General features: G+C 41.8%; 2 protein-coding genes across 11 annotated transcripts in view; both read right to left on the bottom strand.

Moving 5' to 3' along the window:
• Positions 1–5901, bottom strand: part of LOC110488323 (zinc fingers and homeoboxes protein 2) — a 29973-nt gene extending 24072 nt beyond the window's left edge. For 2 of the 4 annotated variants that reach the window (XR_016493722.1, XM_090228440.1), the window contains exon 1: positions 5726–5864. The gene's annotated coding sequence lies outside the window, so the exon portion shown is untranslated. Of the gene's footprint in view, positions 1–5725 lie in introns of all 4 variants that reach the window. The other 2 variants (XM_021560526.3, XM_090228439.1) reach the window with 2 other exon arrangements.
• Positions 5902–14451: 8550 nt separating this feature from the next.
• LOC110489432 (collagen alpha-1(XIV) chain) overlaps positions 14452–19141 on the bottom strand; it is a 97212-nt gene continuing 92522 nt past the window's right edge. For 5 of the 7 annotated variants that reach the window (XM_036970753.2, XM_036970757.2, XM_090228436.1 and 2 more), the window contains one exon: positions 14452–15947. In XM_036970753.2, the coding sequence (XP_036826648.2) occupies positions 15634–15947 (314 nt within the window). In that variant the 3' untranslated portion in view covers positions 14452–15633. Of the gene's footprint in view, positions 15948–18002; positions 18151–19141 lie in introns of those variants that run through there. The other 2 variants (XM_036970755.2, XM_090228435.1) reach the window with 2 other exon arrangements.

The raw sequence follows: 19141 nt of genomic DNA, 5'->3' as shown, positions 1-19141 counted from the left end.
GAGGAAAGGTCTGATTTTCAATGCATGCTAATCCATGATGACTGAATTGTGCATCGCATATATTCAACCAAGACTATGAACTTTTCAAATACCTGGTTTGCATACCCATTATTGACTTAGCATTTACTGGTAGATAACTTGAAACATCTTTCCTACCCCTACCGGTCTTCAGTGAGCTGCTCCACATAACAACCAGCTGTTTTAGAGCTGCGCACTCTCTGCACAACATATTATTTATAGGATATGTATGTGCAGCGTGCAATAAAGAAATCAACATAACAAACAGCTTCAGGAATCCATCCATTTATTAGTGGGGCAAAAAAAGTATTTAGTCAGCCACCAATTGTGCAAGTTCTCCCACTTAAAAAGATGAGGCCTGTAATTTTCATCATAGGTACACTTCAACTATGACAGACAAAATGAGAAGAAAAAACCCAGAAAATCACATTGTAGGATTTTTTATGAATTTGCAAATTATGGTGGAAAATAAGTATTTGGTCACCTTCAAACAACCAAGATTTTTGGCTCTAACTTCTTTAAGAGGCTCTTCTGTCCTCCACTCGTTACCTGTATTAATGGCACCTGTTTGAACTTGTTAACAGTATAAAAGACACCTGTCCACAACCTCAAACAAACAGTCACACTCCAAACTCCACTATGGCCAAGACCAAAGAGCTGTCAAAGAACACCAGAAACAAAATTGTAGACCTGCACCAGGCTGGGAAGACTGAATCTGCAATAGGTAAGCAGCTTGGTTTGAAGAAATCAACTGTGGAGCAATTATTAGGAAATGGAAGACATACAAGACCACTAATAATCTCCCTCGATCTGGGGCTCCACGCAAGATCTCACCCGTGGGGTCAAAATGATCACAAGAACGGTGAGCAAAAATCCCAGAACTACACGGGGGGGGGCCTAGTGAATGACCTGCAGAGAGCTGGGACCAAAGTAACAAAGCCTACCATCAGTAACACACTACGCCGCCAGGGACTCAAAATCCTGCAGTGTCCCCCTGCTTAAGCCAGTACATGTCCAGGCCTGTCTGAAGTTTGCTATAGAGCATTTGGATGATCCAGAAGAAGATTGGGAGAATGTCATATGGTCAGATGAAACCAAAATAGAACTTTTTGGTAAAAACTCAACTCGTCGTGTTTGGAGGACAAAGAATGCTGAGTTGCATCCAAAGAACACCATAACTACTGTGAAGCATGGGGGTGGAAACATCATGCTTTGGGGCTGTTTTTCTGCAAAGGGACCAGGATGACTGATCCGTGTAAAGGAAAGAATGAATGGGGTCATGTATCTTGAGATTTTGAGTGAAAACCATCAGCAAGGGCATTGAAGATGAAACAAGGCTGGGTCTTTCAGCATGACAATGAGCCCTAACACACCGCCCGGGCAGCGAAGGAGTGGCTTCGTAAGAAGCATTTCAAGGTCCTGGAGTGGCCTAGCCAGTCTCCAGCAACAGCCCCAAAACGTCACTGCTCTAGAGGAGATCTGCATGGAGGAATGGGCCAAAATACCAGCAACAGTGTGTGAAAACCTTGTGAAGACTTACAGAAAACATTTGACCTCTGTCATTGCCATAAAAGGGTATATAACAAAGTATTGAGAAACTTTTATTGACCAAATACTTATTTTCCATCATAATTTGCAAATAAATTCATTAAAAATCCTACAATGTGATTTTCTGGATTTTTTTTTCTAATTTTGTCTGTCATGGTTGAAGTGTACCTATGATGAAAATTACAGGCCTCTCATCTTTTTCATTAAGTGGGAGAACTTGCACAATTGGTGGCTGACTAAATACTTTTTTGCCCAACTGTATATAGCTTAGATTTAAAATGGCATTATTATACAGAACAAAAATATAAACTCAACATGTGAATAAGTGTTGGTCCGATGTTTCATGAGCTGAAATAAAAGATCCCAAAAATGTTCTATATGCAAAAAAAGCTTATTTCTCTCAAATATGGTGCACAAATTTGTGTACATCCCTGTCAGTGAATATTCCTCCTTCGCCAAGATAATCCATCCACCTGACAGGTGTGGCATATCACGAAGCTGATTCAACAGCATGATCATTACACAGGTGCATCTTGTTCTGGGGACACAACACAATGCCACTGATGTCTCAAGTTGCAGGAGCATGCAATTGGCATGCTGACTGCAAGAATATACATCAGAGCTGTTGCCAGAGAATTTAATGTTAATTTCTTTGCCATAAGCCACCTTCCACGTTGTTTTAGAGAATTTGGCAGCACATCTAACCGGCTTCACAACCGCAGACCATGTGTAACCAGGTCAGCCTAGGACCTCCACATCTGGCTTCTTCACAAGCGGGATCATCTGAGACCAGCCCCCGGACAACTGATAAAACTGTGGGTTTGTACAACCAAATAATTTCTATCAGAAACCGTCTGACAGGCGTCTCAGGGAAAATCTGCGTGCTTGTTGTCCTCACCAGGGTCTAGACCTGGCTGCAGTTTGGCTTCGTAATAGACTTCAGTGGGCAAATGCTCTCCTTTGATGGCCACTGGCACACTGGAGAAGTGTGCTCTTCATGGATGAATCCCAGTTTCAACTGTACCAGGCAGATGGCAGACAGCGTGTATGGCGTTGTATGGGCGATGTCAATGTTATGAACAGAGTGCCCCATGGTGGGGTTATGGTATAGGCAGGCATAAGCTATGGACAAAGACACACAATTGCATTTTATCAATGGCAATTTGAATGCACAGATACCGTGACAAGATCCTGAGGCCCATTGTCATGCCATTCATCCGCCGCCATCACCTCATGTTTCAGCATAATAATGCACGGGCCCACGTCGGAAGGATCAGTACACAATTCCTGGAGGCTGAAAATGTCCCAATTCTTCCATGGCCTGCATACTCACCAGACATGTCCCCCATCGAGCACGTTTGGGATGCTCTGGATTGACATGTACAAGAGCATGTTCCAGATCCCACCAATACCCAGCAACTTCGCACAGCCATTGAAGCAGAGTGGGACAACATTCCACAATCAACAGCCTGATCAACTCAATGCAAAGGAAATATGTCGTGCTGCATGAGGCAAATGGTCACATACTGACTGGTTTTCTGAACCACGCCCTACTTTAAAAAAATATATTATTCTTTTTTTTATAAAGGTATCTGTGAGAAACAGATGCATATCTGTATTCCCAGTCTTGTGAAATCCATAGATTATGGACTAATGAATTTTTTTTCAATTGACTTATTTTTTATTTGAACTGTAACTCAGTAAAATCATTGAAATTGTTGCCTGCTGCGTTTTTATTTTTGTTCAGTGTACAGGGATGATCGACTGGCCAGGAAATTCCCAAAACCTCCCCAGGCCAGCCCTGTATGTCGAGCCCTGAATGACTTTATAAGATGATTACTCATGATTTGGATCCAACCAAATAATGGACTGGTGCCACCAATAGTAAAAGTTAGTGGCACCAGTGACTCCAGGGGAAAATGTTTGTCTGGAACGCTCTAATAGTAATAGGTGTTGATTCAGAGGAACATATGACAGGCACTAATTTGCAATATAGCCTAAATCGTAGGCTTGGCTTTTATAACTTAAGGCTTAAGCAGACAGGCAGACAGACAGAGAGAACAAGAAGCACAGAGTGACACAGAAGATGCTGAGACAGATAGACAGCGCAACAGGGAGTTAAACAAATTGGCTAGAGCAGAGGCACAGTGTTGAGTATAGTGTTGAGTTGTATCTCTAGCGTAGGGCCGTGCACAGACCTATGGGGGGTGGGCAGGTGCACATTTATTATTATATATTTTTTTTTAAACATTGGCCTATTTATTTTCTGCAACCCACTCATCACAAGGAAGCTAGTGCCAGTGACTTCTAGTAGGCTACTAACTAGAGGTGAGATGAGTGACATCAAGAAAAAAAGGGGCTATCAGCTGATGATTGCAAATTAATAATGAGGTAAATCTGCTAGTTTTTCTGCCTCTTACTAAAAACACTTGAATTAACCCCTTCTCAGTCTATAACAGTTTCACAAACGTTACAGGTCCAACTCAAATGTAGCCTACCAGTATTCAAACTCACTGCCCGGCACCCATAGCCAGCACAAGGCACTAGCATGCAGAAGTCAGGAGAGTGTGTGCTTGAGGTGGGGGGGCGGGTATTTTCCAAGATTCAAGATAAATTAAATTAGCTTGTTTGACATGTAATTTGTTACATAAAAAAAAAAATATATATATATATATATATATATTTAAAAAGAGACTAAATAAAATTAAGTCATTCATAAAATTAACAAAATCCACAGAGCAGATAGGAGGCCAAAAGAGAACTCTCTCATAGGAGGGCAAACAGGCAGGTGTTTGCGCACTGGTCGAGCTCTCTGTGAAGTGCATGCTCCAGTTGTTTTTTTTATTTTTTTTTTTACATATTGTACTTATTTTAAACATGAGCCTGTTTAAAATAATAATAATAAAAATTTAAAAAAAGAGGACAGTGTCTCTCTCCCCAGTCACTTCTACAAAAACGGTTGAAAAACGCGGTACTGTAAACTGACAATGTTATGTGTCAGCACTTCTGCCTGTGTCTAAGTTGGGTGTGTAGGGTCAGGGTGTATGTGCATGGCTGGTGGCCCGCCGGGGGGGGGGGGGGGGGGGGGGGGGTGAGTTGGCAGTGATGTCAACTGGTGTGGATAAAATGCCAAGGCCTAATTCTTGTCCCAGTCCGCCACTGCTGGTGGAACTTACCACACTGCTGTCACTGGGCAGCATAGCCGCGCGCGCTGCCTGTGCCAGCACCAATCCATACCACGGAAGGCGTCACCTCATTTAACCTATCTGCTATAGCCGGGCTGCTAACATACTAGCGTCATCCAGCTACGCAACAAAAAAACAAAGCTATATAGCAGCAATTAACATTTACAATAACTAAATTAGCTACATAAGTGTGCCTCTTCATACACAGGACTTTTGTTCAATTAAACTAACTTGTGAGACAAAACGAATGCACTTCGTGACAAAAGACGACAAAATATTCACATAGCTAGCTAGGTAACGTTACGTTTCGCCGGTGATAAGAGAAAGGCAATGGCTGGGCTGTCTAATATGTAGGATGGTTCCCATTACTGTCCTATAGCTTGCTACCAGTAGCTAGTATAAACTCACAACTAGTCAACAAGCTCGACAAACGTAGGCCAACTCTTCAAATAATTATGGGACTATTTAACTAGCTAACTATGTAAACAGACAATTTATAACTAACCAGTTCGGAAGCAGTTTTAAAGCACGAATCTTTAGCACGTTTTCAAACTTCAGAAGTGAACTGGGTCGCGAGCTAGCAAACTAGCTAGCCAGCTAGGTGACACGGCAAGCTAAATGTCTTACAACGATACATTCAGGTGCCCACTTCAAATAGGCACAAAAGTTAAACGCCTAACTATTTTTGTTTACAAAAAAAAGTATATTTACCTAAACGTCAAGTTAATGTAGTTAGTCAGAGTAAACTAGACGTTTAGGTTTTCTTGGCGTGATTTGATGGCAAGCTGATTCTAAATCAAGTGTGACAACAATGCGCGAGTAGTGATGGAAGGGACGTCGCTAGCACAGCCACACGAGCTGGGCAAGCCAGGCGGATCGTCTCGCTTGCTACCAAACCGGTTATAACTTAATCTTTGAAATTAGTTTTGTCCAATATTCTTTACCATTCTTGAAAATGTATATTGTATTCTTACCTGCCTAGAGCCTTTCGGTGCTGGGACGATAAACTAGCAGTAAAATTCCCAATTATAAGTAGTCTGTGGTGACGCGCATATAGCGCTGGTAATTCTAAAGATTCTGGCATAACCTAAAGACAACAGTAGGAAGAAAAAAAAGGTCGTCGTTCATAGATCTACGACAAAAACCACATGATCTTTTACGTCAGCATATATTTGCATACGACGCCAAAAATATGTTTAATTCAAGTGCCATGAAAATGTACTTCAAAGTTATATATGGCAACATACATTTGCCAATTGAAGACAAGAGAAATTGACAAAATGTGCGAATTACTCTGGTGAGCAGATTAAATTCGCATGCATCTTCAAACAATGTCTACACTACATATCAACAAACTTAGTGTGTATACCATAACATACATAAGAAATAACACGCTGAAATACACAATCTGAATTCAAGTAATTTTCACATTTCCTCCAGTGATTGGTTTTATCCAATAAATCTTCATAAATCATGTTTTATTCATTGGATTCTATGGGTAGAGACTGTGCCAAAACCCTGCTAATTCATAGTGTAGACTACGATGAATTGAAATTAGATATAACAAAGAAATATAAGGAAAACTAGACTATTTAGAAATAATATTCATATTATAAACCTAGCATTAAACATATTATTGGGCATCAATCACATTATAGATATGTTATATTAAATGTATAGACCTCGCATGGAAAATTGATTGGCATGCATGGTTATCAATGCAATTGACTTTGATGGGAGAAAGGCATCAGCCTATAGCTCAGTGTATCTCAACGTTTCAAATACATACTTTTACAATTTCTATTGTCTGTGAACAGGAACTTAATGTACATGACCAAATTCAAAATAATAATACAACGTCAATGTAGCCACTGTCCAGCTCTAGTACAAACATGACTGACAGCGACATCTTCTGTCCATATGGAGAACAGCAACCAATATGTATATACATGTATACAATACACGCAGCCAAGTCCGGGGATACCACCATACCATAATATTTTAACTCTTAAATGGCTTATTTTTTATATGAACACATTGAAGAGGAGTATGTAGCTCCTTGTCACTGATGATTAGGCATTGATACTACAATAGCAACGTGATCAACATGCTACACCCCTTAGAACACCTACAACTGATGCACACCAACAGTCAGTCTTAGGCTACTCCTCTGGATTCAGTGACCTTAGGGCCAGGAGTGACATTGAATAAGCAGAGAGGTGGATGACTACACTTTTGATGAAGTACAGTGAGTTCGCCTCTAACTCTGTCTGTTATGATCCGATGAATTACAAGTGGGGGGAAATATACATGATAAATTGTGAGAAAAAGTTATTTGCACTCCACTGCAGCATGCTCGCCTCATGCAATATTCATGAGGCAAAACTGGACCGCCATGGTGTCTGGGCACATTTACATACAAATGAGCTGTGAATTCATTATTAATACACCCCTCTGCTGCTGTCTTTGGCACGGTGCTTCCACGTCTTTTCTTCGGTGCCACTGATGTAGTGGATGCCAATTATAAATGTCACTACCCAATACAGTATCAGTGTTATTGTAAGGCAAAGGAGTATGCACTCTGCTAGTGTTTCTTGAGCACTTCATCAAGTTTGTTGAAGTGATCATTTGTCTTCTTGTTTATGTTACCCTTGTAAATTTGTTGGTGCATGGAGCAGGTTGAAGGCACTTTGTATTTTCGGAACTGTTGCATCATCAGTCTTTTGATATTGTGTTTATTCAAATTATTTCATGGATCCACCAGGTCTGTATAATAAGGCCCACCTCACCAGGCACACACACACACACACACACACACACACACACACACACACACACACACACACACACACACACACACACACAGTCATGTGCTGTTTAAATGTTTATGATTGCATGCACTGTGTAGGGTCTATCAATATTTAATCTATATAGTGATACCAGACCAAAGATAAAGTTTTGCTTTGTAACTTATTTTTTTGTATGTATGTTACATCACATTCGCATGTAAGTACATTTGGCACATCAAGCATGTTCTCTCCATTTTGGAATATCTGAGAATAGACTATTTATCTTGATATATCAATCACAACCTTCTGATATATATTTCAATGTCAGACTACAAAACTAAAGTGATTGAAATCTCACTTTTTCTTCAAACAGTTCAAATCTAGTTGTATTATCTATGGTAAAGAGTAACGCCTTGATCACACCGACAGAGTTTAGCGCAAAATGGTACGCAGATTCATCTGTATATTTGTGCAACAAAAGTTCAACATTCACCTTCTGCTACCATTTCTGTCAAGTCGCCTACCCATACAGTTTGACGCATACGTTCGATAAATCAAATTTATGCACCACACAGAACACACTGCAATTGCCTCTGCAACACTGCAAGGAAAACGCACCAGTTCCATTGGAAATACATTTACTTCTGGTGTACCAAAATGCAAAGTCAATGTAGGTGTGATCAAGGCGTAGAAAGGAACTTCAGTAACATTATTTTGGTCTAAACGATGAGACCCAATGATAACGTCAACAGGCACGACTAATTTGACGCTAATGTGATTGAATGTGATTATGAAAATCTAATCTACTTTCAAACAATCTAATCTAATTCCACATGCTCTGATATATTCAAATCCAAATGACTACCCTATTGGAAAGATTATATATTTTTTCCCGGGCAGTTTGGCCCATCTTATGTCTTGTTCAAAACATAAAAATGACTGTGGTAATCACATTCATCAGACCTATCGTTCTTCAAAATGTATGTAACCCATACACATCCAATATATATCAAATAGAATAATATAATATATACAGTATGTATGTACAGCGCAGACATTTCTTTCCAGATCATGCATCATCTGAAAATCCACACTAGGTGGGGAACTAGGTCCAAATGTGCAAATCCTTTCTCAAGCTTATCATCAAGGCTGCAAGTTTCTCACGTTCTCTCACAGTGAAAGTAGAACAATAACATTTACATTTACAAGATACTTCTCTACAAACGGACAACACAAGTGAAAAATATTGGTGTAAAACATGGTAATTGTAGCATCTTTATGTAAACTCAATATGTCATCGAAATGTACCTGTAAATTACCTGGTTGTTTGCTTTGACAGCTCGCACAGTAGAGAGCGAAACATCTGTCACTCTGTATTCTTCCCCCGGATGATACTTCTCTTCCTTCACTTGACCTACATACTTAGTAACCTAGAGGTGATCGTGACATGACTTGTCTGAAATCAGATACAACATTCCTTATAGGGTGTTTATGTTTTTTGCGTGTTTGAGTTTGTGAAAGTGAAAGAGGAAGAGAAGAGGGGGAGAAGAGAAGGGGGAAAGACCAGGAGAAAGTGATTTGTAACTTTGCCTTTAGGGGGTCCTTTTTTTGAGTATGGAGGCCGTTATGTAGGCAGGCTCCTCTTCACATTATCGCTGTTTCTATTACGTTTCAAACGCCCTTATATCCTACAAGTAACTGAATGAAGTCTAAGGTCAGACATTAGTCAGGCATTCTGTCTTGAGATGAAGTTCAAAGGTACACTTTGACAATGTTATTTTATGCCTTCATTATGCATTGATAGACCAACTTTGAGCTATCTGAATTTATATTTGAACTATTACAGCCTGTAAATAGCACATTGCAGTAGTCTACACTTGTATTCAAACTCCAACACTGTAATTGCACTTACATTCTTTTTTCAAACAATTGTATACAGACATATTTTTTTCACTTATAATTCACTGTAACACAATTCCAGTGGGTCAGAAGTTTACATACACTAAGTTGACTATGCCTTTAAACAGCTTGGAAATTTCCAGAAAATGATATCATGGCTTTAGAAGCTTCTGATAGGCTAATTGACATAATTTGAGTCTATTGGAGGTGTACCTGTGGATGTATTTCAAGACCTACCTTCAAACTCAGTGCCTATTTGCTTGACATCATGGGAAAATCAAAAGAAATCTGCCAAGACCTAAGAAAGAAAATTCATATCACCTCCACCTTACCGGCCACCCTAGACCTACCTCAGTTTGCATACCGCCAGGTCCAGAGACAACGCAATTGGCATCACACTGCCCTATCCCATCAGGACCAAAGAAATAACTATGTAAGAATGCTGTTCATTGACCTCAGCTAAGCATTCAACACCATAGTACCCTCCAAGGTGATCATCAAGCTGGAGGCCCTGGGTCTCAACCCCGCCCTGTGCAATTAGGTCCTGGACTTTCTGACGGCCCGCCCCCAGGCCTCCAACTCAATCATCAAATTTGCAGACAATACAACTGTAGTGGGCTTGATTGCCAACAACGACAAGACAGCCTACAGGGAGGAGGTGAGGGCATTCGGAGTGCGGTGTCAGGAAAACAACATCTCACTCAACGGCAACAAAACAAAGGAGATGATCGTGGACTTCAGGAAACCGCAGAGGGAGCACCCCCCTATTCACATTGAAGGGACAGCAGTAGAGAAGGTTGAAAGTTTTAAGTTCCTCAGTATACACATCACAGACCAACTGAAATGGTCCACCCACACAGACAGTATAGTGAATAAGGCTCAACAGCGCCTCTTCAACCTCAGGAGGCTGAAGAAATTTGGCTTGTCACCCAAAACAACATCTCACTCAACGGCAACAAAACAAAGGAGATGATCGTGGACTTCAGGAAACCGCAGAGGGAGCACCCCCCTATTCACATTGAAGGGACAGCAGTAGAGAAGGTTGAAAGTTTTAAGTTCCTCAGTATACACATCACAGACCAACTGAAATGGTCCACCCACACAGACAGTATAGTGAATAAGGCTCAACAGCGCCTCTTCAACCTCAGGAGGCTGAAGAAATTTGGCTTGTCACCCAAAACCCTGACAGACTTTTACAGATGCACAATCGAGAGCATCCTGTCGAGCTGTATCATAGCCTGGTACGACAACTGCACAACCCTCAACCTCAAGGCTCTCCAGAGGGGGGTACGGTCTGCACAACGCATCCCCGGGGGCAAACTACCTGCCCTCCATGACACCTACAGCACCCGATGTCACAGGAAGGCCAAAAAGATCATCAACGACATCAACCACCTGAGCCACTACCTGTTCACACCGCTACCATCCAGAAGGCAATGTCAGTACAGGTGCATCAAAGCTGGGACCCTGAGACTGAAAAACAGCTTCTATCTCAAGGCCATCAGACTGCTAAACAGCAATCACTAACTCAGAGAGGATGCTGTCTACATGGAGACCCAATCACTGGCCACTTTAATAAATTGATCGCTAGTCAATTTATACAATGCCACTCTAAATAATGACACATTAATCATGTTTATATATTTTACATTACTCTTATCACATGTACAGTTGAAGCCGGAAGTGTACATGCACTTAGGTTGTAGTCATTAAAACTTGTTTTTCAACCACTCCGCAAATTTCTTGTTAACAAACTATAGTTTTGGCAAGTCGGTTAGGACATCTACTTTGTGCATGACACAAGTCATTTTTCCAACAATTGTTTACAAACAGATTATTTCACTTATAACTAACTGTATCACAATTCCAGTGAGTCAGAAGTTTACATACACTAAGTTGACTGTGCCTTTAAACAGCCTGGAAAATGATAGGCTAATTGACAACATTTGAAGGTGTACCTGTGGATGTATTTCAAGGCCTACCTTTAAACTCAGTGCCTCTTTGCTTCAATCAAAAGAAATCAGCCAAAACCTTAGAAAAAAATTGTAGACCTCCACAAGTCTGGTTCATCCTTGGGAGCAATTTCCAAACGCCTGAATGTACAATGTTTATCTGTACAAACAATTGTATGCAAATATAAACACCATGGCACTACGCAGCCGTCATACTGCTCAGGAAGGAGACACGTTCTGTCTCCTAGAGATGAACGTACTTTGGTGCGAAAAGTGCAAATCAATCCCAGAACAACAGCAAAGGACCTGGTGAAAATGTTGGAGGAAATGGGTACAAAAGTATCTATATCCACAGTAAAACGAGTCCTATATCGACATAACCTGAAAGGCCGCTCAGCAAGGAAGAAGCCACTGCTCCAAAACCGCCATAAAAAAGTCAGACTACGGTTTGCAACTGCACATGGGGACAAAGATCGTACTTTTTCGAGAAATGTCCTCTGGTCTTTTGAAACAAAAATATAACTGCTTGGCCATAATGACCATCGTTATGTTTGGAGGAAAAAGGGGGAGGCTTGCAAACCGATGAGCACCAACCCAACCGTGAAGCACGGGGATGGCAGCATCATGTTGTGGGGGTGCTTTGCTGCAGGAGGGACTGGTGCACTTCACAAAATAGATGGCATCATGAGGTAGGAAAATTATGTGGATCTATTGAAGCAACGTCTCAAGACATCAGTCAGGAAGTTAAAGCTTGGTCGCAAATGGGTCTTCCAAATGGACAATGACCCCAAGCATACTTCCAAAGTTGTGGCAAAATGGCTTAAGGACAACAAAGTCAAGGTATTGGAGTGGCCATCACAAAGCCCTGACCTCAGTCCTACAGAAAATGTGTGGTCAGAACTGAAAAAGCGTGTGCGAGCAAGGAGGCCTACAAACCTGACTCAGTTACACCAGCTGTCAGGAGGAATGGGCCAAAATTCACCCAACTTATTGTGGGAAGCTTGTGAAAGGCTACCCAAAATGTTTGACCCACGTTAAACAATTTAAAGCCAATGCTACCAAATACTAATTGAGTGTGCGTAAACTTCTGACCCACTGGGAATGTGATGAAAGAAATAAAAGCGGAAATAAATCATTCTCTCTACTATTATTCTTGACATTTCACATTCTTAAAATAAAGTGGTGATCCTAACTGACCTAAGACAGGGAATCTTTACTCGGATTAAATGTCAGGAATTGTGAAAAACTGAGTTTAAATGTATTTGGCTAAGGTGTATGTAAACTTCCGTCTTCAACTGTACCTGCCACATGGTTTATAAGGGGGCTGTTTGCTTGTTACTGGGATGGTGGAGCCCTGTTTGTTATTGGGATGGTGGAGGCCTGTTTGTTATTGGGATGGTGGAGGCCTCCGCTTGTTATTTGGATGGTGGAGGCCTGTTTGTTATTGGTATGGTGGAGGCCTGTTTGTTATTGGGATGGTGGAGGCCTCCGCTTGTTATTTGGATGGTGGAGGCCTGTTTGTTATTGGTATGGTGGAGGCCTGTTTGTTATTGGTATGGTGGAGGCCTGTATGTTATTGGGATGGTGGAGGCCTGTTTGTTATTGGGATGGTGCAGGCCTCTGTTTGTTATTGGGATGGTGGAAGCCTGTTTGTTGTTGGAATGGTAGAGGCCTGTTTGTTATTGGGATGGTGGAGGCCTCTGTTTGTTATTGGAATGGTGGAGGCCTGTTTGTTATCGGGATGGTGGAGGCCTCTGTTTGTTATTGGGATGGTGGAGGCCTGAATGTTATTGGGATGGTGGAGGCCTCTGTTTGTTATTGGGATGATGTAGGCTGGTATGTTATTGGGATGGTGGAGGCCTGTTTGTTATTGGGATGGTGGAGGCCTTCAGAGAATATAAGTACTTCCACCTTTGTTTCAGAAGCAGCCGCAGAGATTCTCACACCAAGGGACAACAGAACACCCAGGAGCGTGACACCCACTTCTTGATGCCATCTCTGTGATTGTGTTTTTCTTTTGATGGCCTCAAAGTGTCATCACCTACTGTAGTTTTCCTTAAGGCATGGTAGTGGTTTCCCTATGGCTATGAAGCACTTGAATGGAGGTAAATGTAGTAAATGCCTGGGCTGGGCTAATCATCTGGAAATTAAGCTTTGCCCCAAGGTAGGTTTCAGGGCAAGTTGCTCAATCTGGGCTCTGGCTGGCTGTTGAGAAGCAGCCGGATGAAATGGAGGAAGAGCATGATTGGAGATCGTAGAGGAAGAAGAGCGCAATTTTATCAGATACTACTTAACAAAAGCCTTGCACACTTAATTGCACATATTTCGGTGTGTATCTTTCATGACTCTGGCAATTACATTCAGTCCATGGTGTTCACAGCAACGATCTTTCATCACCTGGAGAAAAAAGGCAGACCAATGTACAGGGGTACCTGTCTGTCTGTATGTCTGTCTGTCACTAGGCCCCACTTAGCAGCGTGATTCCAGGGGATCTAACATCTGGCCTGGAGACTTCCTGGGTGCAGATCATGTAATTACACCTCCCCTCGGGAGGCGGCAGAAATTAATAGCGAGGCAGACTCTACTCTCACTCTGCAATTAGACAGAGGGAGAACGTTTCTGGCGTCACACCGTTTTGGTGTGTGTCAGTTCCATCAGTTCATTTGGTTGTAAGTCCTATGTAGAGTGCAAGATGCTGATGACGAAGGGAGAAAAGGGAAAAAGGCAATGTACTGAAAAGGCTGTGATAGTGTATAGCTTAGTGATTAAAAATGAGAAAGTATTGCCCACTGCTTGCTTGCAAAGTTTCAGTGCATCCCTTTTCAAGTGCCGATTGCTAAGAAAACCACGACAAGTATTAAGGATGTCATCTAGAAGTACACATTGCTTCGGAGTTGCCATCTATGCGGGTCCTCTAGTAATGAAAAGTATTTTAACAGAAAATGTAATTTAAGTTCTACCATTGGTTCAATTGAAGTGCATGCTATTAGGCCTGCTAGTCGGAGAAAACAAACACAGCCATATGAACAAAGAAGCAGTGTTGAGAGTACCCACTGTGACTAATGGTTATACTTCAATTTTATTGTTTGAAAAATCAATACCAAGTAAAAAATGAATTACTTTCTTGATAGAACCATATTCTGATGAGAGGGGCCACAGTGGCCTGTTCCACATAGTTTATCTCTTGAGCTCTGCAAGGCTAATAGACCACAGGCCTAACAACTCATCACAATACTTTAGGGGTTCTGGAGACCATATTCCGAGACACTTGCAATAAAACAAACATTTCTTAAAAAATAATTTAACTAATAATCTTGTTATATTACATGTTTAGCGCCTTCTCAAACACCCTTTGAAGACATATCCTAAAAATACAAAGAGAGACATGTTTGTAGAGAACACTGCAATGGAGGTATTAGTTAGGGCTATATGGCTTGACCCTGTCAAGATATGAACACATATATGTTGTATCCTTTGGCTGGGGACAAAATAGCACTATAAATTGATATGGAATGATTAGATGATAAACAAACACACATGCAAATATTACAATATGGGACATTTCTTCAAAATAAATAATAATAATTGGAGAATAACTTGTCATATTGAGTCTGTTTATAATGTTAGTTGGGTAGTTATCAATATAGGTAGTTATATTCACTACTAATATGACCAAGTAGTAGATCGTTAATATTCAATTTTATTTTCAACATGTTCAAATAGCACTTGCTATCCATTCTTGAGTAATATCCTAGCCATAAAAGCTCCCATTGAACTGAAATATTACTACTATACTATTTACTATACTATAACATACTAAACTATATTATATTATACTATAGCACTTGAAGTAAACCGCGACCAGGAAATTGATAAATTGCATTAAATGAGATTAGGTGGTATGCTGAAAACGAAAAGAAAACAACAATACAAATGTATCTCTTGATGTAACTGATTTACACACACAAAAATCTGACCACACTGGAACCAACAGTACATAACCCCTATCTACACCACCAACCACAACACTTCCAGAGAGAAGAAAAGGAGAAGATGGTCCCTCCCACTCTCTCCTCCAACCTCCACCACCCTTCCCCTCCTATATGTCCCTTTGACATTGACATCAGGCACTTTATGATAGTCCTTAGACCCCCCTTTGGATATTTCTCCCTCCAACTGAACAGTCCCAACTCCAGTCGTGTATCCCCGACTTCCGCAAGGCTCTCCTTAGCTTGTTCTCCCTCATGGGACAACCATCTTCCTCTCCCCCGGCCCCTCTTCTTCTTTCTTATCATTCTTGTCAGCCAGGCTCCTGTAGGAGCGGTGGATCCCGGGGGACCTCAGCACCTCGTCGCCCTGGGTGAGGCCTGGGTCCTCGGGCACGACCGGTCGAGGCGCCGGGTAGTTGGGCTGATAGTACTCGGAGGGGTAGCCCCCCTCGCCATACCTATAGGGGTCCTCCTCCTCCACCTCGTCATAGTTCTGGTAGGTGTTGGGGGGCAATTGGACTAAGGGAAGATTGTGGCGGTCAGATGTGTCACCACCGATGCCACCCTCTATAGCCACCGTGGCCACCCCCAAAGCGTGCATGTGTTTGTTTGTTTTTGATTGGGTTAGCGGGACAGGACAGGAAGGAGGCAGAGACACACAGGAAGAACAGTGTTAGCGTCGACATCAAAGCGGCCAGAAGAGTTAAAGAGGAGTAGGGAGGAGCAACACTGACAAGGTAAGGAGATCTAAGTGGTTCTCTTACTAAATATATGAGAAAGCTCAACTGAATAACGCATCAAATGACAATCAGTATTAGTCAACCACTGGCTCCTTTTGGAATATAAAAACTGTACACATTCACTGCAGAAGCATAGAGAAGCCTTGGATAAAATATATACTAAACTCAGCAAAAAAAGAAACATCCCTTTGTCATGACCCTGTCTTTCAAAGATAATTCGTAAAAATGACTTCACAGATCTTCATTGTAAAGGGTTTAAACACTGTTTCCCATGCTTGTTCAATGAACCATAAACAATTAATGAACATGCACCTGTGGAACGGTCGTTAAGACACTAACAGCTTTCAGACGGTAGGCAATTAAGGTCACAGTTATGTAAACTTAGGACACTAAAGAGGCCTTTCTACTGACTCTGAAAAACACAAAAAGAAAGATGCCAGGGTCCCTGCTCATCTGTGTGAACGTGCCTTAGGCATGCTGTAAGGAGGCATGAGGACCGCAGATGTGGCAAGGGCAATAAATTGCAATGTCCGTACTGTGAGACGTCTAAGACAGTGCTACAGGGAGACTGGACAGACAGCTGACCACCCTCGCAGTGGCAGACCACGTGTAACATCACCTGCACAGGATCTGTACATCCAAACATCACACCTGCCGGACAAGTACAGGATGGCAACAACAACAGCCCGAGTTACACCATTAACGCACAATGCCTCCATCAGTGCTCAGACTGTCCACAATAGGCTGAGAGAGGCTGCACTGAGGGCTTGTAGGCCTGTTGTAAGGCAGGTCCTCACCAGACATCACCGGCAACAACGTCGCCTATGGGCACAAACCCACCATCACTGGACCAGACAGGACTGGCAAAAAGTGCTCTTCACCGACGAGTCACGGTTTTGTCTCACCAGGGGTGATGGTCGGATTCTCATTTACAGTCGAAGGAATGAGTGTTACACCGAGGCCTGTACTCTGGAGAGGTGGAGGGTCCATCATAGTCTGGGGCGGTGTGTCACAGCATCATCGGACTGAGCTTGTTGTCATTGCAGGCAATCTCAACGCTGTGCGTTACAGGGAAGACATCCTCCTCCTTCATGTGGTACCCTTCATGCAAGCTCATTCTGACAGGACCCTCCAGCATGGCAATGCCACCAGCCATACTGCTTGTTCTGTGCGTGATTTCCTGCAAGACAGGAGTGTCAATGTTCTGCCATGGCCAGCGAAGAGCCCGGATCTCAATCCAATTGAGCACGCCTGGGACCTGTTGGATTGGAGGTTGAGGGCTAGGGCTATTCCCCCCAGAAATGTCCAGGTGCCTTGGTGGAATAGTGGGGTAACATCTCACAGCAAGAACTGGCAAATCTGGTGCAGTCCATGAGGAGGAGATGCACTGCAGTACTTAATGCAGCTGGTGGCCACACCAGATACTGACCGTTACTTTTGATTTTGACCCCTCCTTTGTTCAGGGACACATTATTCAATTTCTGTGAGTCATATCTGTGGAACTTGTTCAGTTTATGTCTCAGTTGTTGAATCTTGTTATGTTCATACAAATATTTACACATGTTAAGTTTGCTGAAAATAAACACAGTTGACAGTTTCTTTTTTTGCTGAGTTTAGCTTGTATGCACTGAAACATAAAAATGCATTTATGGCTAAATTAGTTATTGTCTCAGGCTCAGGTAGAATGTTTTTCTACAAAGAGAAGGACTTTGAACATCTTTATAGGAAACAAAGCAGTAGTTGTTGTTGACTGAAAAAAAACAGGGGATATTGGAAGGGGGTAGAATGAAGCGACAAGCCTGTCTAGCCTCACACCTCCACTACAACCCTTTTTGAATGCTGCTCGCTACCAATACTTTTGTTGGACTTCAGTAAGAGAAAGTAGAGGGAGAAAGAGGGAGACACACACATACCACAGGTCAGACAGACGAGACAAAATCACATGCTGGTATTACTCACACCGAGGAGTACATGGAGAACACCGCCGGCCTTTCTAGCCGTACAGTGTGCTCACCGTACCGTCTTTTCCTCTGAGAAAAGGGTGATAGAGACAGACATCATCGATGGTCTAGGTGTCCATGCACACATGCATTTACAGTTAGGGCGCTACAGATTGTATCCACACTCACAATATCCAGTATATTAGATGATGAACCATCTAAGAAATAAGGCTGAGGGAGTGTGGTATATGGCCAATATACCACAGCTAAGGGCTGTTCTTTTGTACGACAAACGCGGAGTGCCTGGATACAGCCCTTAGCCGTGGTATATTGGCCATATACCACAAACCCCCAAGGTGCCTTATTGCTATTATAAACGGGTTATCAACGTAATTAGAGCAGTAAAAATTCATGTTTTGTCATACCCGTGCTATACGGTCTGATATACCACGGCTGTCAACCAATCAGCATTCAGGGCTCGAACCACCCAGTTTATAATGTTGAATTAATCATGATCACATGACTGTAAAGATGCAGAATTGTCTTTTTGAAACTTGGTAAAATATGGCCATACTTGACGCAATAGCGTGGTATGTACATGAACATACTGAAATATGACTTATCGTGATAAGGCTTTAAAAGTTTATAGATATTTTGTCGGAATAACTATATTTGACATAAATACATGTCACAAGCATTCACAAATATCTATTAGGTCTATAGAACTTTAAACAAGCAAGATTGTTTGAATTCAATTCCACAACCTAAGATACTGGGATAAAGACATGGCGGCAAAACATTTTTTTTTCTCACATACCATTCATTGTATAAATTCAACACATTGTAAGTCATTGTTTCCAAGCTAAATTCTGCATCTTGGGTGCATTTTGTATTTCAAGGTGCTTAAATGACAACAGGAACTATTGGATTCATAAATAAACCATATGCTCAAAGACATCTTACTGTAAAACCATCAGATAATAGAATGGGCAAACATTTTTCCTGAGCTGTCAAAAACAGAGAATAAAGGACATCCACTCATTTATTTTAATGAGGTTCAGTCCTGAGGTTAATCAAGTGA

The sequence above is a fragment of the Oncorhynchus mykiss genome, chromosome 30 (genome assembly GCF_057628025.1).
Source record: "Oncorhynchus mykiss isolate SJ-2025 chromosome 30, ASM5762802v1, whole genome shotgun sequence".
NCBI lineage: Eukaryota > Metazoa > Chordata > Actinopteri > Salmoniformes > Salmonidae > Oncorhynchus > Oncorhynchus mykiss.
Note: the sequence above shows the minus strand (reverse complement) of the source record. Positions and strands in the feature narration are given on the sequence as shown.